This window comes from Panthera onca, chromosome F1 (genome assembly GCF_046562875.1).
Source record: "Panthera onca isolate mPanOnc1 chromosome F1, mPanOnc1 haplotype 2, whole genome shotgun sequence".
Lineage (NCBI taxonomy): Eukaryota > Metazoa > Chordata > Mammalia > Carnivora > Felidae > Panthera > Panthera onca.
In genome coordinates, this window is record NC_138355.1 from 46,564,148 (window position 1) to 46,591,951 (window position 27,804).

The 27,804-nt window shown below is 39.7% G+C and overlaps 1 protein-coding gene and 1 long non-coding RNA gene across 3 annotated transcripts; both read right to left on the reverse strand.

Annotated features, from left to right (window-relative positions):
- Positions 1–192: 192 nt before the first annotated feature.
- On the reverse strand, positions 193–27,804 carry NUCKS1 (nuclear casein kinase and cyclin dependent kinase substrate 1). 2 transcript variants are annotated; one of them, XM_060644289.3, is made up of 7 exons: positions 27,547–27,804; positions 10,704–10,753; positions 9,006–9,111; positions 6,478–6,533; positions 4,345–4,497; positions 3,417–3,563; positions 193–1,489 (listed from the first exon to the last, which is right to left on the reverse strand). In XM_060644289.3, the coding sequence occupies exons 1-7, from the start codon at positions 27,561–27,563 to the stop codon at positions 1,290–1,292; spliced, it is 729 nt and encodes a 242-aa protein (XP_060500272.1). In that variant the 5' UTR covers positions 27,564–27,804; the 3' UTR covers positions 193–1,289. The 2 variants fall into 2 exon arrangements, with proteins under 2 accessions (XP_060500272.1, XP_060500271.1); XM_060644288.3 differs by having other exon boundaries at positions 3,417–3,566; positions 27,547–27,800.
- On the reverse strand, positions 10,760–18,827 carry LOC144614879 (uncharacterized). The gene is made up of 3 exons (XR_013553135.2): positions 17,095–18,827; positions 16,215–16,279; positions 10,760–15,636 (listed from the first exon to the last, which is right to left on the reverse strand). It is a non-coding gene; the product is annotated as an uncharacterized LOC144614879 (long non-coding RNA).

The window sequence follows — 27,804 nt, forward strand, 5'->3', positions numbered from 1 at the left end:
ACGTAGTAGCGGGAAGCCCAGAGATGCGCTTCATGTGTCTGCGGAGAAATGGGAAGACAGGTGTGTGAAGAGAAAAATGTTCTTTCCCCAAATAAAAACAGAGCATGGTTCATGGGATCTGAATGCACACTTACGGCATAAAATAATTTCAATTTTCGGTTTTCATAAAGGAAAAATCTCAAGTCTCTGTGATTGAGTTTCACATTAATTGGTACTTTATTTGCTTAAAACCTAAACATTGTCAGTTAAGAAGAAATCCACTCTGGTGTATAGATCTTGCCATTTAAATTCTAGGTTTGTTTTTGTTTTTGGTGGGGTTTTTTTGATCCTTGGTAAAATTTTATCCAAGAAACAGAATAGATACATATATATTTAAAAACATGAACCACTAGAGAATGAAATAGGAAATCAAGAGTGACTTAAGTTTTGGTGGCCCTTGTGTTTTTTTGTTTGCTTTTTTTTTTTTTTTTTAAAGTTCCTGAAAGACTGTAGCAGGGTAAAAGGATCACTGGCTCCCGGTCTCTTTGAGATAACAGGTGACGGAATTAAAAAAAAACAAAACAAAACAAAACAAACCCACCCCCTCACACAAGGTCAGGTGACCCCATTCCCTGCCCTGCTCCCTCGGTAAAAAATATGAATACTTTTAGTAACAATTCAGAATTCAGCATTCAGCTTTATCTCCTACCTGCCCCATCAGTGGAAGTGTAACATCATGATTTTTTGTAGACATCTATACTTGTGTATATAGACATATAAACTTGTATTAGATGACAACTGATTTTTTTAAGTCCAGGTAGAGACAGAAGCAATCATTTTTAACTAAACCCCTTCTATGTTTTTTGATTAGGGTTCAACTTGCTACCGTTTAGCAAAAAGCAAAATTTCCATAGCGTTCACCTCAAATCTTATTGCTTTACAACTGCAGTGTACCTTCCATTAAAAATAAAAAGATGAAGCAGTCAATCCAGTGATTACTTTGACATGGCTTTCATTGGGAAGGGGTGGGAAAGAGGGGTGACGGCAAAGAAAAGACCAAAAGACAAAAAAGTAAATTAAACATACAATGGTGTTCTTGGAAAAGAGAGAGAGAGAGAGAAAGAGAGAGAGAGAGAAAGACAGAATGTTATTTTCAAGAAAAGGGAAAAAGCATTGAAAGCCCATGAGTCAAGCCATAGCCAAAACCATGTTCTATCTTAAGTAAGTTTTTTTTTCCCCCTTTTTCTTTTTTCTTTTTTTTTTTTCTCTTTTTTTTTAATAAAATCTCTCCCCAAACCATCATCACTTTTTTAATCCTCCCCAGACTGGGCTTCATCTTCAGACCCTTCATCCCCAGATTTCTCAGGTGGAGGGCTGGCAGAGGGTTTCTTTTCTGGAGGGCTTTCTGGTTCCTCGTCTTCTTCTTTGGGAGAAGGAGTCTTTTCCTTTGATGCCTTGGAAGCTGTGGGGCGACCCACCTTCCCTTTGCCTTTCACAGGGCTTGGAGTCACTGAAAAGAAAACAAATACCAATTTGGGGAAGGGAAGAGAAGAGAAGAGAAGAGAAGAGAAGAGAAGAGAAGAAAAGGTCTTTAATAAAAATCAGCCATAAACAAAACTAGAAGAATAAAATCTATCAAGACAACATCCTAACTGACTAAAAAAATCGAGGTGGGGGCGCCTGGGTGGCTCAGTCGGTTGAGCATCCGACTTCGGCTCAGGTCATGATCTCACGGTCTGTGGGCTGATGGCTCAGAGCCCGGAGCCTGCTTCCGATTCTGTGTCTCCCTCTCTCTGCCCCTCCCCCGTTCATGCTCTGTCTCTGTCTCAAAAATAAATAAATGTTAAAAACAAAAATTAAAAAAAAAAAAAAAAAAAAAAAAAATCGAGGTGGGCACTGGTTCCCAATCACTTTTGCCAACACCGTGGTGTTATGTTTGCAGTAATGTTTCTAATAAAGAAACAGGATGCTACAGAAACTGCACACTATCCTTAGTGGTTTGTGAAATGAAAAGTTGTTTCTGATAAAGGTTTTGTTTAAAAAGTGGGTCAGGGATGGGGTGCCTGGGTGGCTCAGTTGGCTGGGCATCCGACTCTCGATTTCAGCTCAGGCTGTGATCCCCGGGTTGTGGGATGGATGGAGCCTTGAACTGAGTTCCATGCTGAGCAAGGAGCCTACTTTAAGATTCTCTCTCTCCCCCTCTGCCCCTCTCCCCTGCTTGTGCACTCTCTCTCAAATTAAAAAAAAGGGGAGGGCGGGTCAAGAAGAATGGATACAACAATGTGAGTGGAAACTAAAGCCATCAAATTCTTAAAAAAATTTTCTAAGGATGTATCATTTATTTTATTATTTTTAAAGAAAAAATGTTAAGTTTTATTTATTTTGCGACAGAGATGTGACCTGAGCCAAAGTTGGCCACTTAACTGACTGAGCCACCCAGGCGCCCCGATTTTATTTTTAAGTAAATTCTACACCCAAAGTGGGGTTTGAACTCATGACTGAGATAAGAGCCCATGCTCTACCAACTGAGCCAGCCAGGCGCCCTCATCAAATAACATACCTTTTGACAGTTCCAGGATTCCTCTTTTTTTTTTTTTTAAATGTTTATTTATTTTTGAGAGAAAGTGAGTGGAGGAGGGGCATAGAGAGAGGGAGACAGAGAATCCCAAGCAGGCCCACATTGTCAGTGCAGAGCCCCACATAGGGCTCGAACTCACAAACCGTGGGATCATGACCTGAGCGTCCCGATTCAAAACTGAGATGGATGCTTAACCGACTGAGCCACCCGCGTGCCCCAGACCGTTCCACAATTCCTCATGGTAAGAAGTGGTAAGTGAAAAAAATGTAAAAATCACCAGTTCTATTTGCCAGAAAAAACAAAGCAAATCGAACTTTCTGAGTTAAATAACAAAGTAGCTATGAAAGGGGAATATCTGGCAGAAACCACAAGGGCTCAAAGAAACCGAATCCATGTTGCCAAGTGTGGCTTCGTTAGGCTAGCACAAGGGACCGTGCACGGATCAGAACAGAGAACTGAAATAGGATTAGAGGTGTGCATTTTCACAATTTCGAGTCTTTACTAGCTGCTGGGATTGTGATGTTGGTGAGAAAAAAGAGCAGGAACAGCTACCCCGATGCCCTGATGCAACGTTTCCAGCACTGTGCCTGACACAAACAGGTGGCCGCCAAAACTTGCCACGGAAGGCAGGAGCTGAAGAACAGGGCTGAGCCGCCAGACTCTTGCAGGGGCTAGAGTCTTATTAATAATCAAATAAGGGATACTTCCAACTGTGGAAGACGGTCCTTTCAGAATTCCTTCATTCTTGTTAGGCATGTGGCCACTGCCAACCCCTAATGAAGAACTTCTGTAGAGAAAAGTGTATTGGTTCTTGCCACTTTTCAAAGCGGTAATTTAATTTCACTTCTGCACCACTCACCTGTAGCCTTTAGCCTGGGTTTGGGCATTTTCTTTTCTTTTCTCTCAGGTTTGGACTTCTTAACCATCTTTTTGTTTTTCTTTTTTGAACTGCCATAGTCACTATCATCATCATCTTCCATGAGGAAATCTTCATCGCTGCCGGAATCTTCTGAGAGGAAAGAAGAATTTCAACGTCCAGCTTAACGTACACATCCTTCCAAGTGAACAGAGGGAGACCGTGCTAGGCACGACCGGAGGACGGGATCTGGGAAATAAACACTCTCGGATTCTGCCGGGAGCTGTGCTACCCATTTGGCTGGAGTCGTCGTCAGCCCCACGCGTACAGCGGGCTTAGCCCGCACACGCGGGTGACGCCACTGACTTGTTTGAAGAGTCGGTTGAGAACGGGAACGGATACAATTTAATCTGAATAAACACCGCAGCCACCAAATAACTTTTGGTAGTTCCATCACCCCCCTGTAGTACTGGGGAGACCGGGGAAATGAAATGGCACCAGTTGGGTGTGTGTTTGGTCCAACTATGAACCAATGAAACAAGAAAGCTAAACACAAAGCAAAAATACACAGAATCAATAAAGCTGAGTCATGTGTGAAGCATCTAGATTCTGCTATGAACGCTTTCGCTGGGGGACGAGGTCTACCCCTTCCACTCCCAGGCCACAACGCCAATCCTAATCACAACACCCACCGTGTAACTGCTGTTCTAACAAGCGCTCATTCAGTATTTGAGTTCAAACGATGGACGTCATAATCAAAGAGAGTCTGTGAACCTCAAAAGTATCAGCACGTATGAGAAACAGTCATCTCTTGTAACAGCGAGGATCTAATTTAAGGGACCGGCTGCCATGTTTAGTATCCACGACAACCCAGAAGCCATCGAGGTAACAAGTACAGTCATGACCAAAGTAACAAGCCAAGTCTACATACTCTCTTGGAACGGCGCCTCATCTTCCTCTTCTTGTTCTTCTTCGCTGCCCACGTCCTCCATGAGCATCTCTCTCTGTTTGGAAGCTGCTTTAGAGGCTGCCTGCCGTTGCTGGCGCACATTTTTATGATCTTCTTTTTCATCTTCACTGTCCTCTGTAATACCGAAGTTATAATGCAACAATCGAAGAGTTGTGCATTTATCTGACAGCTGACCAGAAAAGCCAGCATGAGCCATAACCTTCAGCTTTATTTCACTCAAAAAGGGTAAATTCTATCCCTAAAAACTCCTACAAAATATACAAAAGAGGAGCTAAAATTCAAAGCACGAACTTGAAAAATATCACGTACTCATTAGTACATAGAAAGTAACTTAGGCGGGGCACCTGGGTGGCTCAGCCGGTTGAGCATCTGACTTCAGCTAAGGTCATGATTTCGTGGTTCATGAGTTCGAGCCCCACGTCAGGCTCTGTGCCAACAGCTTACAGCCTAGAGCCCGCTTCAGATTCTGGGTCTCCCTCTCTCTTGGCCCCTCCCCTGCTTGTACTCTCTCTCCCTCTCAAAAATAAATATACATTAAAAAAAAAAAAAAAAAAAAAAGAAAAGAACTGTAGTTTTAAGTAACATGCATGTAGTTTTAAGTAACAATAAAGCTGAATTTAGGTATGAACATCTACTTTAAACTCGTATCATTGTGTTGCCCTAAAATTATCAATTACATTTCAATCTATGTTCAGTTTTTATTTTTATTTAAAAAAAAATTTTTTTAATGTTTATTTATTCTTGAGAGAGAGAGAGAGGGAGAGAGAGAGAGAGGGAGAGAGAGAGGGAGAGAGAGACAGACTGAGTGTGAGCAGGGGAGGGGCAGAGAGTGGGAGAAACAGAATCCGAAGCAGGCTCCAGGCTCTGAGCTGTCAGCACAGAGCCCGACGCGGGGCTCGAACTCACAGGCCGCGAGATCATGACCTGAGCCGAAGTCAGACGCTCAACCGACTGAGCCACCCAGGTGCCCCTATGTTCACAGTTTTTAGAAACTAAAGTTAGAAAAATATTTTATTTTCTTTTAAGGTTTATACATTTTTCAGAGACAGAGAGAGAGAGAAAAAGCATGAGTGGGGGAGGGGCAGAGAGAGAGACACACACAAAGAATCTGAAGCAAGCTCCAGGCTCTGAGCTGTCAGCACAGAGCCCCACACAGGGCTCGAACTCATAAACTGCGAGATCATGACCTGAGCCAAAGTCAGACGCCCAACGGACTGAGCCACCGAGGCACCCCAGAAAAATATTTTTAAATAGAAGAGGGGAAGACTCCCAATGATAATTATTCTAAGACACAAAACCTATTTCTTTTCAACTTAGGCAGTCAGATAACACACTTGGAAAGGAACGAAAGCCAATAGCTCAGTGGAGTGCACGCAGTGGGACTGTCGGCCCTCCACGTATTAGCCAACGGCAATCCTATTTAGAGGGACATCCAGGAAAGCAAAAGCATGGGAATGTAGGTCAAAACTAAAGTGGTTGGGGGCAGTATAGAATAAACCCTCAGTTCTTAGGAGAGTTAAATTTGGAAAAATAACAGCGAGTAATCAGGATCTTACATTGTATTTGGCCACGGGGTCTCTATTAATTCTTTCGAGTTAAAACTCTTACCCCAACAGCCTGCTCTGTGGCTACCGTTTCAAAGGACTACTTCCCGAGCTAAAGTAAGGGCAAAACTATCTTCCGTCTGCTCTTCACTCTAGAGTTCCTCGCCACACGCCTTAGATCTGTCACTTCCTGTTATACGTACTCTTTAAAATCTATTCAGTTTGATGGCTGTTATTCGTTTATGCAAATAGTTTTCAGTGTTGATTATGCATTAGAATAATCTGTAAATATTTTTAAAAAACAAAGCCCCAATGTCCCACCGTGACTACTGCACCAGAAATCCTGGGTGGATTTCTGAAATAAGCGTGTTTAAAAAACCCTCACGGCAACTGCAATAAGTCACCAGCACTGAGCTCTTCAAAGATGCAAACCTCTTTGTCATGTCAGTATTTAAGACAGCGCCTGGCATTATTATAAAACTGCTATTGAAATGTCCAGTGAATAAAGACATCAGTCAATCCACCTATTACACTAAAAATTGTTTCCTACCTGCTGAGTGAGAATCCTCCTTCTTGGTCTTCACATCTTTCTCTTCGGAGTCCTCACTGTAAAGGGAAGCAGGGAGAAAGTTTCAAAGTCTTAGGTCAAAATCTAAGCGAGCACACACCTCTGGTATCTCCGACAGGGGAAGAACTTGAAGAATACCTCTTTTATGGATGAAACATTCAAAGAACATTTAATAATAAAAAATTCTCTGTTGTCAGAGGCAGAGTATAAAAATACTCAAAATAAATTACACAATGTATGAATGGCGGGAGAGTAGGCAAATAAATTTGGATGGCACCAAATATAGACGCAGAAAACCCCTAAAACACAATTATTTAAGGAAACTGGAGTGCAGTTGTATAAATTACAATATCCCTAAAAAATTATCTAAAACAAAATGAAAATAGATCAACTAATTATCTCCGTAGATTTTTCTTGCCTCCAATATTTCTATACATCAGAAACATCAACACACAGACCTGCCTTGTATCATGGAGAGAATAAGAGCACTCAAACCACCGCAAAGTAAAATAAGAAAAAAGTGCTTCAAAGTTCCAAGAAAAGTTATATAAAACAATTGAAGTCACAAAGATGCACGTTTTACGTCCTCAAAAATCTTAATTCAGGAATCTGGGTTCTAGTGTCCTGTCTTTGTCATTAATCAGTTGTATGGTCTCAGGCAAATCACTTGGTACTCACTCTTCAGTGCTCTGACTTCACGACTCTATGAGAAATTCTGACAAACAAAAAAAGAAACACCCAACATAAAAAACTGCCTTCACAGCTTTTTCAAACAGCAGGTCTTGTAAATCTCTTCTGGTATTTCCTATGATCTAGACCACACTCAAATGACAAACTACCAAACTCAAGATTCCCGAAAAAAAGAGAAAAACCAACCCTATTTCTTTAAGCAATGTGATCCAAGATACACCGTGATGCCGAAACCTGAGACCATTCTGTATGTTTTTATGCAAAGTAAGCACTTAATTCACAAGTTACAATGACAAAGAACTATAGTTTTCTCTAGTTCTTTTATTATTGGGTTTATAGAGACCATTAATCCTGGAGTCCCATTACAATAAAGTCAAGTGAAAGCCGAACTTTTACAAGTAGAGATCAATAGAAAACTCAAGACAACAATGGTCTGAGGGAATAAACTTTACAAGGCGCTTAGTACAAATGGCAATAAAAACTGTATCTCCACCATTCCCGACACTTAGGAAAGAAATAAAACCAAGCAATTAGAACAAGGGAAACTTTAGGCTAGCTATTAATTGTATCGATGAGACACTACAGAACAGGTTGCAGGCCACAAAGAAATCCATTCCTAAGAGAAATATAAAAAATGAACATAATGGAAGAGAATCTAAGTTGGGCTGCTACAGAAAACTGGATTAAAGATATACTACAAAACTATGGAAGACTTGTCTCCCCACAAGACAATGTTGTCTTATTTTTCCTCAAAACCACATTTCTGAAATTTTCCAGTAAAGAAAATAATGGAGGTAAATATTGTCATTTCTACAAATTTAGCATTCTATGAATTCAGAACGGAAAGACTTCTGTGTGGGGCTTTATTTTACAAGACTTTAGTATTTGAAGGTAAATATCTTAGAAGAACTGACGAGAAAGATTGTATTTCTTTGAACTGCTCTGACATAATATATTTGGAAGCAGTACAGCCCAATGGTGAAAACATGGTCTTTGGAGTCCAACAGACATGGTTCCAAAACCTGCTGGTCCATTTGCTGGATAACCTTGGATAAATCACTGACCCTGTCTCTAAGCTAGCAGTACCTTAATACAGGTGTTGTGAGAATTAAATGATAATGAATATAAATTATAAATTAGCACATAAGAGAGACTGGCAAAGAATCATCCACGGTAGCTATCACCATTATCGCCATCACCACCATCATTAAGGTCTTAAAATTATGCTACATGGAGTATGATGAGAGTGTGTAGGTCTGTGACAGCAGAGGCAAAAATTACAATATCCTGGCCTCAGAAGGCAAGTATAGTTAAAATCACAACTCCTCTACTGCCCCACAAATGACGAAATTATCTGAACAAAGGAGGATTATAGATAGCAAAACTCAGCAGTCTATACAAGTGAAGATTCTATAAGCTTTAGTTATGATTCTGCCAGTGATGTGTGACTCAACGGGAAAGGCCACTGATTCTTTGCTATCACTACAATGAAAATGTCAATACTAACCTTAGGTAACAAATTACATACTTAAACAATCTTTCTGCTTATGTTCAGAGGTTTGAGGTAGCAACAAAAGCATTCTTAGAGATCACCTTGGATTCTAGGTTGAGTCTAAGTAAGCCTCATGACCTTAAAGAGGCTAACCCCTGGACTCAAGAAGCACTGCCTGAGATAATAAGAAATATGCAACACAACATTAAGTAGACAATAAGCACTTTCCCAAAGTAAAATGGAGATTCCACCAATTTAGAGATCAGAGACCACCCTCAAGGCCAAGTGGGAACAGGGTAAGCAGGAACAGATTAACAATGCCTCTTACCTATCTTCCTGTGAATTCTTTCCAGATCGCCTCTTATTTTTAGCTTCTCGGGGAGATGACCGAATTTTCTTAGCTGGAGGCCCTGAATCTCTTCCATAATCTTCATCTAAACAGAGCATTTTTCAAATTCAAATATTATGATTTTTACATGTATAAATTACCACTATTTATGGAGATAAGTATCTCTAATGCTACTTACACGGTGAGGGGGCAGCAGGATTTCCCACAAAATTTTTTCTTTTTTAAAATTTTTCAGTGTTTATTTTTGAAAGAGAGAGAGACAGAGCGTGCATGAGGTAGGGACAGAGAGAGAGAAGAGACACAGAATTCGAAGTGGGCACCAGGCTCTTGAGTTGTCAGCACAGAGCCTGGTGCAGAGCTCGAACCGACAAAACCATGAGATCATAACTTGAGCCCAAGTTGGCCGCTTAACCGACTGAGCCACCCTGGTGCCCCTCAATTTTCTTTCATTTTTAAAAAATAAATTCTTTTCTATATCAGTCCCTTCTAATCTCATGTGTGTATTTTAATATACCCATACATAGCCAAGCATCTCTTATCATTTTACATCCTACCCTTTTAATTTCTTAAAGATATTCCCATGTTTCAACATCTTCATATTTACTTGAAAACCATTACAGTAATAAATACAAGCATTTCAGAATGTAAAGACCCCACAATTCTATAATCCTAACACAATTACTGTTATCAAGTAGATTACTTTTGAACTGAAGTATTAAATGGAGCATACTCTGACACTTGAGGAAGATACTTCCAATTTCAAAAGTCCTATGGAACTTAAGAAAATTAGCCAATCTTAAAAATGGTTTATGTTTACTATACCATTTTATATAATAGTGGAGATCTGGAAGTACTCAGGAGCTTCAGCAATTATTAAATGGATGGATACATTATAAATTCCATTATGGAATATCACACAACCATTAATAGTAGTTTCTCAAATAACTTTTCATAATAGGAGAAAGATACACACAAATAGGAGTAGCAGAGAACCCAAAATTCTATAGCAAGACTTCCAACTATGTTTTTAAAAGGAAAGAAAGACACAGGCTTTTTTTGCAAAAGGTGAAAATGGCCATTTGCCAGCTAAGGGGCCTTGAATAAGATCCCTCCCTCAGTTTCCTCATCTGTAGAATGGAAACAATAATAGTATATTCCATTTTAATAGGACTGCTCTACTAAGGATTAAATGAATACATGCAAATATTTAGCAGCATTTAATAAATGTTAGCATTACTTCTGGGAGGTTGGATTGTATGTTATTACTCTTTTTCACATTTCTGCATCTTCTAAGTTTTCCCAAAGTACACACATTATCTTTATAAAGTGAAATTCGATTTAAAAAAGGCAGAAAGAATAGCAAATGCATCTGGAAAATAATGAGATTAAGGACACATTGTAAGAAAACATTACTGCGTGTTGAAGCTGACTCCAAAACCAGTTAAGAAAAAAGTTATCCAAGTATTTATTATCAATGATCTACCAAGGAAAAGTAAAAATCCACGCAAGTCCAACTTCTGTTTTGGGTGACACAAATCCCGACATAATTTACATGTAGTTTAAAAATAAAAAAAGATAAAACTTATTCTAAAAGCATGATAAAACAGTACACTGAGTTAGCAATTCTTTCAATATTAGTTGGTCCAACTTACAATTTATTGAAATCACGAAACTTACCAGCATCATCAGATTCCTGAAACTGTGAATAATCAACCACCTTTCTATTTCTGTAGAAAGAAGAGACTCTAATGAAGATCATTCTCCTACGATACCAGAACACTTGTTTCTGTTTAAAAACAAAATTAGAACTCGCTCTATGAAAACCATTCGACAAGCCCCACCTCCGTCAAAAAGTTTTTCCATGTTGTTATGAAAAGTGTAGTTCGGAAGTATTTAAAACTACAATTCTCCGACTGCTCATCTCAGTGATAGCTCAAATACTATTCTTTCCCACAAAACCTCCCACTTCCCAAACACACATGACACAGCAAAATGAGCCAAACTACCATATTATTCATTACACAGAGATGTCACATGTGCATCAACAAAAACTGTAAATATTTTTTACACTTTTATGCTTACTGATATGTACACATACACGTGTATACCTGATAAAGTTATTACTGAGTTTTTTTCAAGGCAAAGTGATTTTTAAATATAATGGTTAATGTTATAACATACAAATTATGACGACAGTATATTAAGCCTTAAAAGAAGAAAAAAGTAATTGATCCATTCAAAAGAAGCTTTTTCTTAAAGGGTCTGTAATTAAGAAAAATACGAGCGAAAGTCACAAATTTATGTACCTACTTGACTCGATGATTTTAAGCACTTCCTACTAGGTAAGGCATCTTTAACAACTTGAACAAATCTTTAATTTCCATCTTTCTACTTCATACTTTAAAAGCTTAAAATTCCTCCTTTAGAGATATATATAAAAACCTCCATGTTAGTATCCAAATTAGTATCCATGTTAGTATCGCTTTCAAAAGAGCCTTATAGGTACTGCACTAAATGGATACTGAATATGTGAACTGAAAGAATTAAAAGAAAAATGCCACCAACTACATTTAAACCTGAGCAGAGGAATATTCCTGATTTTATAGATTAAGACACCATTTATATCCAAAGACAGGATGTGCAGTATTCAAGCACACGTACAGTTTATATATAATATGCAAACATGGAAGGTGGAGGGCTGGATGGATTCTGAAAACATGTTTGGGGCTTAGATAGGGAAGAAAGCATAGCCATACCCTTGGCTTTGGACAAGAAAGATAGGCTCTAAAGGAATTTTGCCTTCTGTTTTTCTTTAGTCTACCAGCAATGAATTATCTTCTCACTGTACTGCCTCTGTAAGTCAAAACGCAAGACTTTAAAACATGTTCCAAATGTTTTGTTACAAGCAGCTGGGTTTATATATAAATGATTCCATTGTAATAGGAAAGCTAATTTCAAAAATATGACCATTAATTCCACTTACGTGATATCTAGAGTAGTCAAATTCATAGAGAAAGAAAGAAGGACAGTGGGGATGCCTGGCTGGCTCAGTCAGTAGAGCATGTGACTCATGAGTTTAAGTCCCCCACCCTTGTTGGGTATAGAGATTACTTAAAATAAGATAAAATTGGTATTTTTTTAGGTTTACTTATTTATTTTGAGGGAGGGGGCATGCATGAGTGAGCATGTGCAAGCGGGAGAGGGGCAGAAAGAGGGGGAGACAATCCCAAGCAGGTGCTGCTCTGTCAGCCACCCAGGCACCCCAAAAAAATCTTTAAAAAAAAAAAAAAAAGAAAGTTAAGTGGGGCCTCTGGGTAGCTCAGTCAGATGAGCCTCCCACTCTTGACTTTGGCTCAAGTCACGATCCTAGGGTTGTGGGACCGAACCACATCTCTGATTCCGTGCTGAGCGTGGAGCCTGCTTAAGATGTTCTCTCCCTCTCTCCCTGCCCCTCTCCCCGACTGGTGCTCTCTTCTAAAATAAAAATAAAAATAAAAATACAAATAGGGGCAACTGGGTGTCTCAGTCAGTTAAGCGTCCTGATCTCAAGGTTTGTGAGTTTGACTCTCACATCAGGCTCTGTGGGTCTTTGGGTTCTGTGTCTCCCTCTCTCTCTGTCCCTCCCCTGTTCACTCTTTCTCTCTCTCAAAAATAGATAAATGTTAAAAAATTTTTTTTAATAAAAATAAAAACAGAAGAATGGTAGATGCCAAGGGTTGGGGGGAGGGGATAGTGAGTTAATGATGTGTATAGTTTCACTTTTGCAAGAGAAAGAGTTCTGGAGGTTGGTTGTACAACAGTGTGAATGCATTTAACACTATAGACCTGTACACTTAAAAATGGTTCAGATGGTTGGGCACCTGCGTGGCTCATTTGGTTAAGAGTCTGACTGGCTCGGGTCATGATCTCACAGGTTCGTGGGTTCAAGTCCTGAGTCAGGTTCCAAGCTGTGGGGATCCTGCTTGGGATTCCTTCTCTCCTTCTCTCCACCCAACCCCCCCTCATGTGCCTTCATCTCTCTCTCTCTCTCAAAATAAACTTAAAAAAAATTTTTAATGGTTAAGATGGTAAATTTTATGTGATTTTACAATTAAAAAAAAAAGAATAAAATATTTTGTTTCAAAAAAAAAAAAGACTATGGGGGGGGCTAGTAATTCAATGCCTATTATGTTCTAGCAACATAGTGATTTTTTTAATGACAGGTGCCATGAAAAACAGTATTATGATCATCATGTAAAGATGACAATTTTCTGCATTACTTAGGATCAAGGAAAATGGGACGTGTAACAAGAGGAAGGAAAGTATCCAGAAGAGGGAGTATGAAATATTAACCTCTAATAGTTAATGTACAAGGTTCTAAAATTGCAGGCATAATAATTCTAGCTTATCCATGCTGGTGGGGTCGCCAACTAAAACAATGGTACAATTTCTGGGTACCATCTATCAATAGATACATCCTATGACACTATAAAAAGAAGGGTAACCAGAATAGTGATGGGTATGTCCTATGAAGAACAACTGAATAAACTGGAATTTTCAACTTGCAAAAGAGAAAACATGTTAGCTACTTTAAGGTTTTGAAAAGAAAGTAGTAAACACACTGGCTTATTAGCTTCCTGATCAAATTAGGCGTAGGTTCAACATAAACAACTTTATAACAGTTTGCTAATGATAGTTACTTCTTAGTCTATCAACAGCAACACTCCAGAAAGGAACTCTATGGTAAAAAGTATGGAATCTTTGTTAACAGGAATCTTGGGATTCTGGTTCTAGAACTTGAGGCAAATCACATAATTTATCTGGGTGTCAGATTTTCCTCTGCTGGAACTGATGGCCTAAATGGGTATGCCTTTATTTATTTATCTATTTATTGCCATAAATTTTTATTTTTTTATTTCTACACCCAACATGGGGCTCAAATTCACAACCCCAAGATCAAGAGTCTAACATTCTTCTGACTGAGCCAGGCAGGTGCCCCTATGCCACAAATTTAAATAAAATTATTAAAGTTCAAAAAAAAGTTTTTCTCAATTGCAAATAGTCACCTACTCTTTTGTATGCCACACATCTTAGCTTCTATTGGTGTACCATTGATTTTCTTCACTAATCTGAGCTTCTTGATATCAATGGTCTTATACCCACATTTTTTTCTTTTCTTTTTACCACAGAGCAAGGTAAAAAGGAAACACTCAAATGTTTTTAATTTTTTGCTCTTAGGGCCAAATTTAAGAACTCTGTTGGAAACCTAGTTTTGTAAAATACTTGAGAGGATAATATCTAATCTCCTAAGTCTTTGAAGGCCTCATCTTTTGCCACTAATCAAGCCACTTACAAATCTGTAGTTCCTCCAATAAAGTCGTTTCTTAACACTTGGTCATGCTTCTCCTTGACCTACATTGCTGCTTGTGTCACTCCCAGTCATATCAGACACAACCTCACCTCCTCTCAACACCTTTAATCCTTTATTGATACAATTATATAATCCACTGAATGTCTGTTTTCCCTACTAAATGTGAATTTCCTGAGGGCAGGGGTTGTCTCTCCTTCATTCAGAACACCAAGTCCAAGAAATGATGCATTTGATGAGTGAATGGACTCAGCATGTGCAAAGGTTCAGGGTGAAAAGGCATCATGAGAGAGGATGTTATATGTGAGCCTTCAGCCTATCAGATATTTAATTCCCACTGCCCTTAGTGACAGGAAAATCTAGTTTTGTCCATATGAAATAACTCGTTACTTTAAACCTAAAAAAGTAAAAAGGCAAGTGTTTAGTACATTTTCTTCTATCCTAGTTTTCAACAAGCAGAACTACAAAAAATGCCACGTAAACGATACTGATAGGAGTAATTAAATTTAAATTTTTCAAAATTAAATTCAAAGGCCACCCCCTCCTTTGAAGCAGAAAATATTTTATTTTGAATTATGTGAAAATTATCAGAATTATCTTGCATATGTCATTTTTCACTGAAACTATAAAACCTGAGTAATGCAAATATGAATATAGTAGCGAATTTAAGGATAACTAGGCAAAAAGAAAGGTATCCATCCACAAATGTTAAAGAGGAAAAGAAAAAATAATTTAAATAAAAGATCTATGAAAATGGGCCATTCATAATAACTCATTATAATGACTTATAATAACAACTCAGTTCATTTCCTGTCTTCTAAAGATGCTTCAAAACAATAACAGAATTACAATTTCCACTACTTGGAGATTTACCTTATTTAGGGTGGAAATGCACTTTTAATGGACTTACTCCACTATAAACTAAAAATTGAGAAGATATACTGGGATGGAAACACAACACTCGTGAGTAATACTTAAGTCTAAAGGTGTGAGAAGTTCTACTTCTAGTTGAAAACAAAGACACATTCTTCCTTCCTCGAAATATCATTACATAAATTAAATGCCAAAGCTAAACCGACTCTTCAGTGTAAAATAGCATCAACGACTAGGACAACCAGAACTGGGAGGACAACACAAAATTTCAATACAGCATAGAGGTTAAAAACAGATTTTTTGAACTGGGTTTAAGTCCTGGCTCTGCCACTTACTAGTTGTATGTTCTTGAGCAAGTTACTTCCCCTCACTGAACTTCAGTTTCCTCACCTGTAAAATAGGAATAACAATACCTATCTCTCAAGATTGTTGTGAGTATCAGGTGCACAACTAACCAACAAAGAGCAGCTTTCATTACTTGTAAGTACTAACTTGTTCCACCCAGAATACCACAGCCATTTTGAATATACCTAATTCGATGATTAATGAACACGATGATTAACTTACACTTTTAAAGTATGTCTTACATAAAATCCAAGTAGAACTTTTGACAGCCCCCACCCAAACTTAACAAGTAGCCTACTGTTGACAGGTAGCCTTACCAATAATATAAATAGTTGATTTACATATATTTTCTATACTATATGTATTATATAATATATTCTTACAATAAGTAAGCTAGAAAAAAGAAAATGTTAAGAAAATCATAAGGATGAGAAAATAGATTTATAATACTGTGCTGTTTTTATTGAAAAAAAAAAAAAAAAAAAAATCTGCATGAAATCTGGACCCAGATAGTTCAAACTCAGTATTCAATGGGTCAATTGTATAGGAACACAAAAATTTCAATTATATGCCTGCTGTTACTTTAAAACCTTATGTAATCTCTGTCTAGATTCTAAATGTACCTTGGTCACAGCGAACCAATTCCTGAGAGGTCACCAGAGAACTCTGAGATGAGAAGTCCCCACTTCTGCATCAGGTTGAAGGGGGGAAAAAAAAAAAAAAAAAAAGGGTAAAGTGGGAAGCTAGACAAAGAATACTAAAAGATCTGGTTTGGGCACCAAGAGTGGGTAACTCACACAACTCACAAACAGTAGGGAATTTCTTCTTCCACTCTCTTATTCATCAACTTATTTTTACTGATAGGTCTACACCCCAAATGCTCTTATAGTAGTAACTGTCTAAGACCCAAACAACAATAGGTTGTGTTGTACCTCCCACCAACATTCTGAAGAGTCAAGGATCAGTGTTTGAGATGAAAATCATCACAATTTTGGAGGACCTTATCTAATCCCCTCTTTTTTCAAGTAAGCTCTAGGCCCTACGTGGAGGCTTGAACTCATGACCCTGAGATCAAGAGTTCCATGCCCTATTGACAAGAGCCAGCCAGGCGCTCCTAACCCTCCTTACAGATGAGAAAACTAAAACCACATAATCCAGCTCTACTTATAACAAGCCTGCACATCAAAATATGGAGTCGTAACAAGCAACCAACAATTACATATAATAATATAAATTGACACCCTAAGCTCTATACTACGAGAAGAGCACAAAACCATTTTCTCAGGGCAAATGGGAGAGCCTTGTAGACATAATTTAGTTCTATCAACAGACTACACTTCCATTTTTAGCCTCAAGTGCTGGTCAACGCAGAGAAGAGGAATGAAGAAACCCAACTTGCTAACCTAGAATTTAACAAGTTTCTCATTAGGCACTTAAAGCACATTTGAAATCTGAATTTTGAGATACCTAAAAATAACCAACATTGTTCTTTTCACTAATCACCTGGGTGGTAGTATCTCATCTTCTCAGATAAATGAGATCCTGTAGAACAATGTTTTTCCATCGATAGGTCACAACCCACTACTGGGTCCTGAAATGAATTTATTGGTATATAACCAGCATTAAAACAACAACAAAACAAATAAAAAATATCAGAGAAAACTGTACTTTAAGTAACAGTTAAGTTACCTGCAACTTATTTCAGGTGTTTTTGTTCTTGTGTGTAGCGACCTCATCAAAAAAGTTTGAGACCCACTACTCTAGAATAAAAAGTGGATTGCAAAAGGAGATTTCTAAAGTTGTTCTTATTTTTACCATTACAAAAAAGTTTGTTTTTGATCCTTGGTGGCAAAAGAATAACATCCCTTCCCCATTTTAATTCCCCATCTTTTTTTTTTTTTAAGATTTTTATTTTTAAGTAGTCTCTACATCTAACATGGGGCTTAAACTCACAACCCTGAGATCAGGAGTCACATGCTCTACCAACTGAGCCAGCCAGGGAGAGTCCCCCTCCTATCTTTAAAAAAAATTGTTTCATTTATTATGAAACACTCCATACCCAATAGGGGGCTCAAAGTCATGACTCTGAGATCAAGAGTTGGATGCTCTACCCACTGAGCCAGCCAGGCACCTCTAATTTCTTGTATCTTAAAAATATGTTTTCAAGCTTAAGCACTCCTAAAACCTATCAAAGTTTTGCAGCCAGTGGTGGGGCAGGAGGTAGGGTGATATGATGATGATATCAAGTGTATTTTATGTACTAGAGCTACTTAGTACATCCCCATGGACCTTGGACCGTAGTACATCCACATGGACCATTACATGGACCTTAGACCATCTAATCCAATCTTACCCCAAACTCATTATCCTATCAACAAATGTCCCTAGAAGGGAATGACTAAGAACCTTTCATGAACCTCCCGCACAAGGCAGCCTATACTAAGAAAACACCAATAATGAAACAGTTCTTCCCAAGAAGGCGAAATCTGCCTCTGAAGTCCACTCACTGATTCTATCATCTATCCACTTTCTGGATTACCATGGTTTAAATCTTTTTTTTTTTTTTTTTTAAGTAGTCTCCAGGCCCAGTGTGGAGCCCAATACATGGCTTGAACTCAGGACCCTGAGATCAAGGTCTAAGCTGAGATCAAGAGTTGGAAGCTTAACCAACTGAGCCATCCAGGCGCCCCATCCCATGGTTTGAATCTAACCCTTCCTCCACATAGTCCTTAACTTTATAGGACAGATTCTACTTTTTTCTTCAAGGCTAATTAGGGTTCCTTTAACCCTTCCCCATCACTTGTTTCAAGCATCCTCATGACCTTGTTTCCCTCCAGATTTAGTAAAGTCTATCAAGTAGTGCCCCAATCTAACCCTAACAATATGGTTTATAAAGGTGTATGTGCAGGAAAGAGAGAGATCAGGATTCAGAATTTCCTACTCCTATTCTACTCTATATTTGTACTAATGCAATCCAAGATCTCCATTGCCTTTTGGGCTGTTATAACACACAATGTACTGGATATTGCAATTCCAATAACTAAAGCCTCTTTTTCCCAAAATCTAAAACCTTTTTGGGGGTGCCTGGGTGGCTCAATCAGTTAAGCGTGTGACTTCAGCTCAAGTCATGACCTCACGGTTCATGAGTTGGAGCCCCAAATCAGGCTCTCTGCTGTCAGCAGGGAGCCTGCTTCAGATCCTCTGACCATCTCGCTCTCTGCCCCTCCCCCACAAGCTCTATCAAAAAAAAAAATTAAAAAAAAGAATTGTTTACAACCATCTTGTATATTGATAGTTCATTTCAACATATTTATCTTTCTCAACTTCCTATTATCTGCAAACTTAGTCAACACAGGCCAAGAACAAAGTCCTTTAAGTCATCAGTAGAAATGTACTTTCAGGCTGACATTAATCGGGGTATGGCTATTGAGGTTCAAGTCCATCGTAATGAACTAGCATTCTGCCTAACATTTTGTTATTTTCCCCACAAGGACTTCTTCATATGAAGCTCTGTCAAAACCCTTGTTGAAAGAGAAACCCAGTAATTTTACAGTATTTTTTACTCTATTTTCTTTTAAACAAACGACAGTTAAACTTTTAAAAACTAAACCTTTTTTGTTCGAACGAAAATATTCCCAGGAACCACAAAATAAAACACGGCCAGTAAAAAGTAAAAGCAGCAGCACTGTAAGAGCATGAATTAATTATAATTTCAAATTTAAAGAATTTTCTCATTACAGACTTTCCCAACTTGTGTTCTGTCAAGATAGGTTTTCTAAAGGTTTCCTGGCCAGATCAATCTGGATATTATCACCTCCTTAAACAAGTTAAAGCTTTGAAAATCCTGCATTAAAGAAACTTGCTTAACTTTGATTTCTGAAATTACCAGTACTTTCTTATACTCTTGGTTTCTCTTCAGATCGCAAAAAGCTTTCACTTTTTTTTACTGTTATTAGTTTTTCTTTTTCTCAGAGAGAGAGATGGAGCGCAAACAGAGCAGGGGCAGAGAGAGGGGGAACGAGAATCTCAAGCAGGCTCTGCGCTCTCAGCGCAGAGTCCATCTTAGAGCCGAAACTCACCAGTGGTGAGATGGTGACCTGAGCCACATAAAGGGTCGGATTCTTAACCCACTGAGCCACCCAGGTGCCCCTAAAATTACTAGTATTTTAAAAATAAAAAACTGAATCAATGTTTGAGATGGCCCTGAAAGTGGACATTACGAAGACTACTGACCTAGGAGATTCATTTGCAAAACGATGCTGAATTCAAAATTATTACGACAGCAGTTAGTACCATGCACCAGATACTTCACCTAAATTCTCCCTTAATCCTCACAATCATCTCACAAGAGGAGCTAATTAACATTAATTCCACTTTATCTGAAGAATCTAATGCTCAGATAGGCGAAGTAACTTTCCTATCACTGCAAGCTGTTAAGCGGTAAAGTGAATTCTCCAGCTCAAGCCCAACTAACCCAATACCCCCACAGGGCACCGTTGATGCCTGCAACCTCTCAAATCTTCCTTTCCTAATCGCTCACAAATCTAACTCTGCACAACAGGGACTAATGAAGTTTCTTCAGATCTACATAAGGTTTCTGTAGAACTACTCTCCCCGCTTAAAACTTAGGATATTTATCTCTCCCCATTCTTCTAGTCCTCAAAGATTATTTACACGCCAAATTTTCTTTTTTTTTTTTTAATTTTTTTTTTTAACGTTTATTTATTTTTGAGACAGAGAGAGACAGAGCATGAATGGGGGAGGGTCAGAGAAAGGGAGACACAGAATCTGAAACAGGCTCCAGGCTCTGAGCTGTCAGCACAGAGCCCGACGCCGGGCTTGAACTCACGGACCGCGAGATCATGACCTGAGCCGAAGTCGGCCGTTCAACCGACTGAGCCACCCAGGCGCCCCACACGCCAAATTTTCTAGAGACATAAGAACAGTAACTCCTAGAAGCCCGGATACCTGAACGCAATTAAGAGAAATTTCTTAGAACTGCTTCATTCATCGTAAGCTTCAAGTTCCTATCGGCTAAGATTGACTCCTTTGCATCTTGTTATCATTGTTATTTACAATTAAACATAAAATTCAAAAAGTTACAAGATACAACAAAAAGTAAAAAACAAAGTAAAATGAACATTTAGGAAAGCGTTCCCAAGGTTTTTGGATGGAGTTTCTAATTTCTGTAGCAAAGGGAAGGGAGTGAAGGTTTGAATGATGAGCCAGGTACATGTTTATTAGCTAATTGTCATAATCCCCTACTAAATCTTTTATCAACTTGCTAATGTTTCAGTCCAGATGAATAAATATTAATTCCTACATGGCACTTCTTATTCTTAACATATATATTCAGTTCACCACTCTCTTTCTCTCTATAGGAAATTATTTTGTTTAAGAGTCACACACAAATTTCAGTGAGCAGAATATAGTATTAGATAAATAAAAGGGGCGAGATTTTTCCCAACAGAAGTTGAGTGTAAGACCTATGCACTCAGGGACAGAGAAACCTCAAGCAGGTGAGACTTAAGGGGTCTCAGATGCCCACGCTACCAAGGTAGAGTCCTGTCTGCAGCAGAGCCTCAGGAAGCTCAGTGGAATCTTCCAGTTGTCTTAAACCAATCACCAGGCACATATCTGTAGCCTGTCAGGTTTAGTGACTCATTACAATGAAGGCAGAGGCATATCAGAAGTATGGAGGACCTCACCATACAGAGGAAAATAAAAGGATCTGGAGAAAGGTGCTTTTGGGGAAATTACACAAAGCAGTGTCCTGATAGGCTTGAAGCACGGTAAGAATGTGTGTAATGGGGTTAACATCAGGTCTGACCACAAAGTGGATCCTATTTCTTGGCAGAGAAGTTAGATGTGGAATTTGGGTCCAGCAACTCATCTGAAGCCCTGAAGTTGTAAACTGAGTTCTCCAAGTCAAAAGGACCTAGCCCTGACAGAAGTGTGGTGTCTCATTCTGACATAATTTCAAACAGCAAAGTTTCTGACAGTCTCTTTTAGAGAATCACTTCTCAGTAGGAGTAGTAGTCACCAGAAGGAGGACTGTTGTAAGTCTTTACAGCTGCAGTTTATCTGTGGCAGCCAGCCAGCCATGTTTGTTATCCCAGCCCAATGAATAGCAAAGTGGATTTTTAACTTCCAAGTGGAGCTAATGTTTAGTTCAAGTAGTTCATCTTCAGGGTCATTTTAGCTTGACAGATGAAATCTTAAAGATCACCTTGCTTAGCAGGGAACTGGAGAGGTGCACAATTCAAAAAATAGATGTGCACGAAGCAGCAACTAAAAATATGCAATCCCCAGTAGATACGGTCTTTGGCAACCTGTGGTCTCTTTGCCTGAAGTATTTCAAAGACCTATAATTATGGCTACTTAGATAGTAGTTATTTAAAAATATGTCAATGCAATATTCTAACCATCAGTTCTACTTCCTAGAATCCAGATAGGAATAGGTTTTTCAAAACAAAACAGAGAGATGTCCTGGTTTGACCAAAGTGGTCCTGCTGCTACATCAAATGTTTTCTACTGTGCACAACACGGCGGTCTGTTAAGTGCCATCTCTAGTCTCAACAATCCAAGAAGCTACTTCTTCCTAATCTGGAGTAATGAGGTCATATTTATTTCTATCTTTGCAGCTGAGAATTAAAAAACGCAAACAGAAGTAACACTTCACGGCATATTCAATAGCTTCATTATTATTAAGTTCAAGTAAACAAAGTTTACAAAGCAACCCATCTGGCTGTGCAGGCTCTAATTCTTACTATTCCTGAAGAGCGCCATTCACAGGACTAGGGTATGGTGTCCTGGAATTATGTAGTATGGTGACCTTGTTTTATATTTCTGGGAAAAACAGACCATATAAATAAGTAAATAAAACCAACTGCCCTTTCTCTACTCAAAATTACTTTCTCATTATTTCTAGAGTTGGAAGAAACCTATGAAAATTGCAAAATGCTTTGTGGGCAAGTTTCTATTATTCTGATGGAGTGCAACATCTCCATTATATAAACCTAAGTTAGCCCAAGTCTCCTGATCCCCAGGGTTTCTTTCGCTGTACCATGATACCTCCCCACAACGTTTTTTTTAAAACACTAAAAATTCAATCACTTACCTTAGTTTGTAACGTTTGTCAAGTTAAATCAACTCCAATTTTTAATTAATCTTAATTTTCCTTCTAATTATAACATGTTGAATTTTATGAGTGTTGAATCTTTCCAAATACCATGGTTTTTCTTTTTTAAACTTTATTTTTTTAAGTAAGCTCTATGCTCAATGCGGGTCAGGAACTCAGGACCCCAAGATCAAGAGTCACATGCTCTACTGACTGAGTCAGCCAGATGCCCCCTGTCTTTTAATGATGCATCAGTAACAGATTTTAAGTTTTATTCCTGGGACAAATTCTGCTTGCTCATATACATTTTTAACACACATTGGATTCAGTTAGCTAATACTCTGGCGTTTCTGCAACTATAATTATCTGTAAAATGAGTTCATTAAATTTCTTATAGTGTCCTTTAGGTGGCTTTGAAATCTACTCACTTAATTAGCCAGGGGGTACACACCCTTGCATTACAAAACACACACACTTGAAGCAATGTCACTTATCTAACGCTCACATTTCTTCCCACAAGTGTCCCACTATTTCCCCACTTTTCCCTCTCCATTCGGGTTATCTTCCTTCAACCTCCTCACATATTCTATTCCTTCCAAAAAACTGTCATTTCACCCCCTCCCCCATTTTCAATTTGGTCTTCTCCAACTTTACGAACTGTATGTAACCCCTTCCAAAGATGGCAAGATGCGCTCGCAAGATGCGCTGTGAGGGTGTTGCCTGTGGCGGTGTGTCTCACGGGGAAGATCACACTGACTGTGGGTTGGCCACATTTGGATTTGAAGTCCTGCTTCACCTCTTAACAGGTGAACCGGGCCAGTTCATTTAGCCAAGCCTCAGCTACTTCGTATGAAATGGGAATAACATATACCTTGCTTGAAGAGTTCTTTCAAGATCGCGAAATATGTGTAAAGTATCTGCCAGGATACTTGGCACGAAAAAAGTTGCCCAGTGATACTCTTTTGAGTTGCAGTGTGATTTTTTCTAAAATTGAAGGTTGAGAAAGGTACTTCTGCGGTTAAAGGCCCACAATCTCTAATTCACAATTTAGAAATTTAAACAGTTCTGAAAACCAAATGTTTCAGTTTACCTAAACAACTGGGCTTTTTAGTTGCATTTTTTGTGTGTGTGAAAATTGTTTTATTACAGAGTCACTATAGTGTTTGATTATAGGAGCATTACTGCAGAGCTCACTAGTGATCGCACATTAATGCACAGTACAGGCACCATTACTTTGAACATTTTGGAAAAAAAAACCCTGAACTTCCAAACACACATGGCCTTCATGATTTCAAACTATACAGGGACTGTGGACCTGTACTACATTCTATGTGGAATCAAATACCGTAAATGCAAATCTAGTAGAAAGGAAAATAGCGAAGACTCACACAGTTTAAATAGTTTTGCTATTTCTACGCTTTAATTTCTTTGGCTTATAAATCATCCCTGGTAAACTGAAGGAACTGGACTTAATCTCTGAAGTTCTAATTAAAAAAATACTTTCAATTACAAAGTATCCTGGAAAATTATTTTAAATTGAGTTGAACAAAACTGCTTATTTAAAACTTACTTAAAATAATTTTGTATCAACCAGTATGAACCTATGCTTTCACATCTAAACTTTCAAGGTTAAAGGTTCCTTGCAATCTCCAAGTATATTCAACAGAAGACAACCAGATACCAAGTACACTTATGTTACAGAAAGGAACACACACTGATCTGAATGCCTTGGATGATTTTCAAAAAAGGGAGGATCTTTGGAGAATATACTAAGCTGAATTTCAAGAAACCTGGTTTCTAGTCTGGGCAAGTCAGTAAATCGGAGTTTTCTTTCTCATCTTTTATAAGTAATAGCATTTTCCTTCCTTCCTCACAAGATTCATGAAAGCACTTTGAAAGGTTAAAAGTGCTGTATACTATAATAACATCAATACGTACCAGGCAGAAGGTAAAGTGATTATTATTTGGAAAGGGTGAGGATGAGTGGGCCTGGGAATTAAGAAATCTCGATTCTAGGCCCAACCTTTGCATTCATTAAGTGTGTGATGCAAGGCACTTCACTGGTCCAGGTCCCCATTGAGTCACTTGTAAAATGAATTTGCCTAAATTTCTGTCTAGCTCCAAGACTGTAATTTTACACTATAAAATTGAACCCAAGGCCTAAACTATTTGAGCTCATTTATAAACAGTGAGTCAGATGCTGTAAAAGGTAAAGACAGCAATATTGTGTGAGCAAAACTACTTGGATAAGTGTTGCACACACGTCTACAGAAAAACCTGCTGTAGCTTTATCAGTTCATCACTCCCTTCATATGGAAAGTGGTGTCAAGCAGCCATTAGTCCATTTCTAATACTTCTTTAAATGCTCAGGTTAGTATTTAAATGAAAATGAATATTTACAGTTAAGTATGAAAAGCAGAAAAATTTCAAAATTATATATAGGTCTAAAGGGCAGAAACATACCCTAAAAGATGTGCCGACACTCATTTTCCAACTTGCGCTTTTTTTTTTCGGTTGGTTTTTAAACGGGTTGATCATTCTGGTATCTGGTCAACGTTGACCATTAACTTTTATGTTAAATGCCCTCAGGTATACAGATTCTTCATTTACACCTTGGAACAAAAGCACTTCCCTAAGATAAGACTTTTTTGTTGCAAAATTTAACAAACCACCAAACTCAAGTTTAATTATTTCTGCTTTATTATTGGTCATGAGTATATTAAAAACTTTTTTAAAAAGTTACAAAGAGACTTTAATCACTAAAATATATAATGAGAAACCAAGTTGCTTTAAAATACTATGAAAGTGACCCCAAAAGCCAATATATTAGTTTCATTCAATTAGGGGCAAACAGACAGTTAAATTTATTTTTAACAACACAACGAACAAGAAAAAATTTGTGCAGACGTCCCAATGCCTCGAAAAAAACCCAGAAAGATCCGCGCTTAATATATCCCCAACTGGTGATATTTAAAAAAATCAAAGTTTCCAAATAAAAAAAAGTGCTGTTCGTGTTCCAGTGTCTAAATCTGGGAACACAAATTGAGGCAGATGAGTATAATAAAGTCACACAATAATATAAAGTCATCAAAACCTAGTGAACTGACGTTAAAAGGTAGAGAAAAACAGTCCCAATTTCACCACACAGTACTTTACTTCCAGAGACAGGAGAGCCAATACAGATGAATCAAATCTTTATTACGATATTGTCTATTTAACCTGATCCTAAAGAAAATATTCTACATAAATTGATGGGATACATTGATCAATTTTCATGCCGAAAAAAATTTGCACACTATGGTCTGAAGTATCTATTCAGACTCCTTGCCAGAAAGTGGGCAAAACTCTTCCGAGTGCGATGGTGAGTTACCAGAGATGAGGGTAGAAATTAGAAGGCAGAAAAGCAGTGGTAGTTAGTTAGCACTCTCCTCATGCCCACCCCGAACGTAGAAGTATGCAGTCCCATACCACCACCAGTTGGAGACGGACGATCTAGGCAGGAGATAGATCGGTGTGGAACAAAACCCCTTCCCGGGTTCCAAACCTCTCTCTAGAGCTCTAGGTCAAAATCCTTCCGTTTCTCACAAAACTTGGAAGAAGGGGAAGCAACAACTGTTAACATTTTAAATCTACACCACCTATTTGTCTAGAAAACACTATGCGAAGCCGCCAATTCCTTACATCGAAAGCGTCACGGACATTACATTAAAAGTAAGTTATTTGCAACAGCCCTCCTTTTAAAGGCCTCGACACATTGGATTAAGCCACACCCCTCCATAAATGGCACATTCCATACAATAGCCAGGAGGACGGCAAAGGGCGATTCCACCGTCCGCTGGGGAACTGCAAACTTGTTGAAATTCTCAGAATCAAGTCTACGGGTTACCGGAACCTAGACCCCTTATCATTCAGGTTACTTGGGGGGGAAAGAGAGGGTTACAAAAACATCTGAGACACGTACACCGAGTGAGCGTAGACAGGCAGCGGGAACGAGAACCACACGGGATTTGGGTCGTGCTGTTAACCCGCACCTTCCTGAGTAGGGACATTTCCCCGAGGAAGGACATTTCTAGTCGGAGGGAAATAGCGAACTCGGGGGGGGGGGGTGAGTGGGGGCGGTTAACCCGCTCAGAACTCCGAGTTAGAGGAGAGGCAGCAGTCATTTTCCAAGGCCCAGTCCCCAGCTCTTACTTTTGCCTAAGGGGAAAAGAACGGGTCCCGCCCACGCCCGGCCCAATCCGGGAGGCGGGGCCCTGCAGCGACCCTGGAGGACAGAGGCGGGGCCCGGCGGCAGTACCGCCCCTCCCCCTTTGCATGGAACACCCCCGTCCGCTAAAGAAAGAGGGCTGAGTTCCCCCACCCCCACGCAAGCAGAGGGGGCAAGGGGCCACCGGGCGTCTCCGCCCCTCCTCACTTAAGGTGGGGAGCCGAGCCCCGACTCAGCCGGTCTCCCCGCAGGCTCCAAGGGGTTGGCCCCGAGGAGGTGGGGCCTGGGTGGGGGCGCTGACTTCACACCCCTCCCCCTCCGGCCGCTGGCGGTTCAGGGAACACCCCGCCCGCTCCAGTGCGGCGGGTGGGGGAGGCAGCAGAGCAGCCCGGAGCCCTGCAGCGGCGCGGGGTGGGGAGGAGCGCGCGCATGGGCGCGCGGCCGCCACCCCCGCGCAGCCCCGCGAGCCAGCAAGGCCCCCCACGCTCAAGGGCGCGCGCGGGCCCCGAAAGGGAGGAGGCCGTGCGTGGCACTGGAGAGGGCCGACTGCAGGCTTCTGTCCCCCAGTCCTTCACCACTCACCCCCAACCCTTTCCATCCCGCTCCAGGCCTCGGACTCCGCACTGACCTGACAGGCCGAGACATGTTCGCTGTCGAAACAGGACCGAGTCGAGAAGCCAAAGACCAGGACCCCCCCCACCCCGCGCGCTCGGCGCCCCACCCCCCCCAACTTCGGCCGATGGGGCCGCTGCCGCCGAACCCCGGGCTGCTGGCTTCTCAAACTCCGCTGCTTCTTGCTTCAGGGCCCCTTAATCAGACGAGCCCCCCGCTCCCCCGTCTCTTCAAAATGGATGAATCAAACCAGCCGAAAATGCGCCAAAGCCGC

Bases quoted from the DNA above. Each gene is read 5' to 3' on its own strand.
- NUCKS1 (XM_060644288.3), bottom strand. The intron at 6,534-9,005 runs GTAAGAGGCATT...TTCCCTTTACAG, and splicing joins AAGAATTCACAGGAAGATAG to TGAGGACTCCGAAGAGAAAG. The intron at 1,490-3,416 runs GTGAGTGGTGCA...TTTTCTTTTCAG, and splicing joins ACCCAGGCTAAAGGCTACAG to TGACTCCAAGCCCTGTGAAA.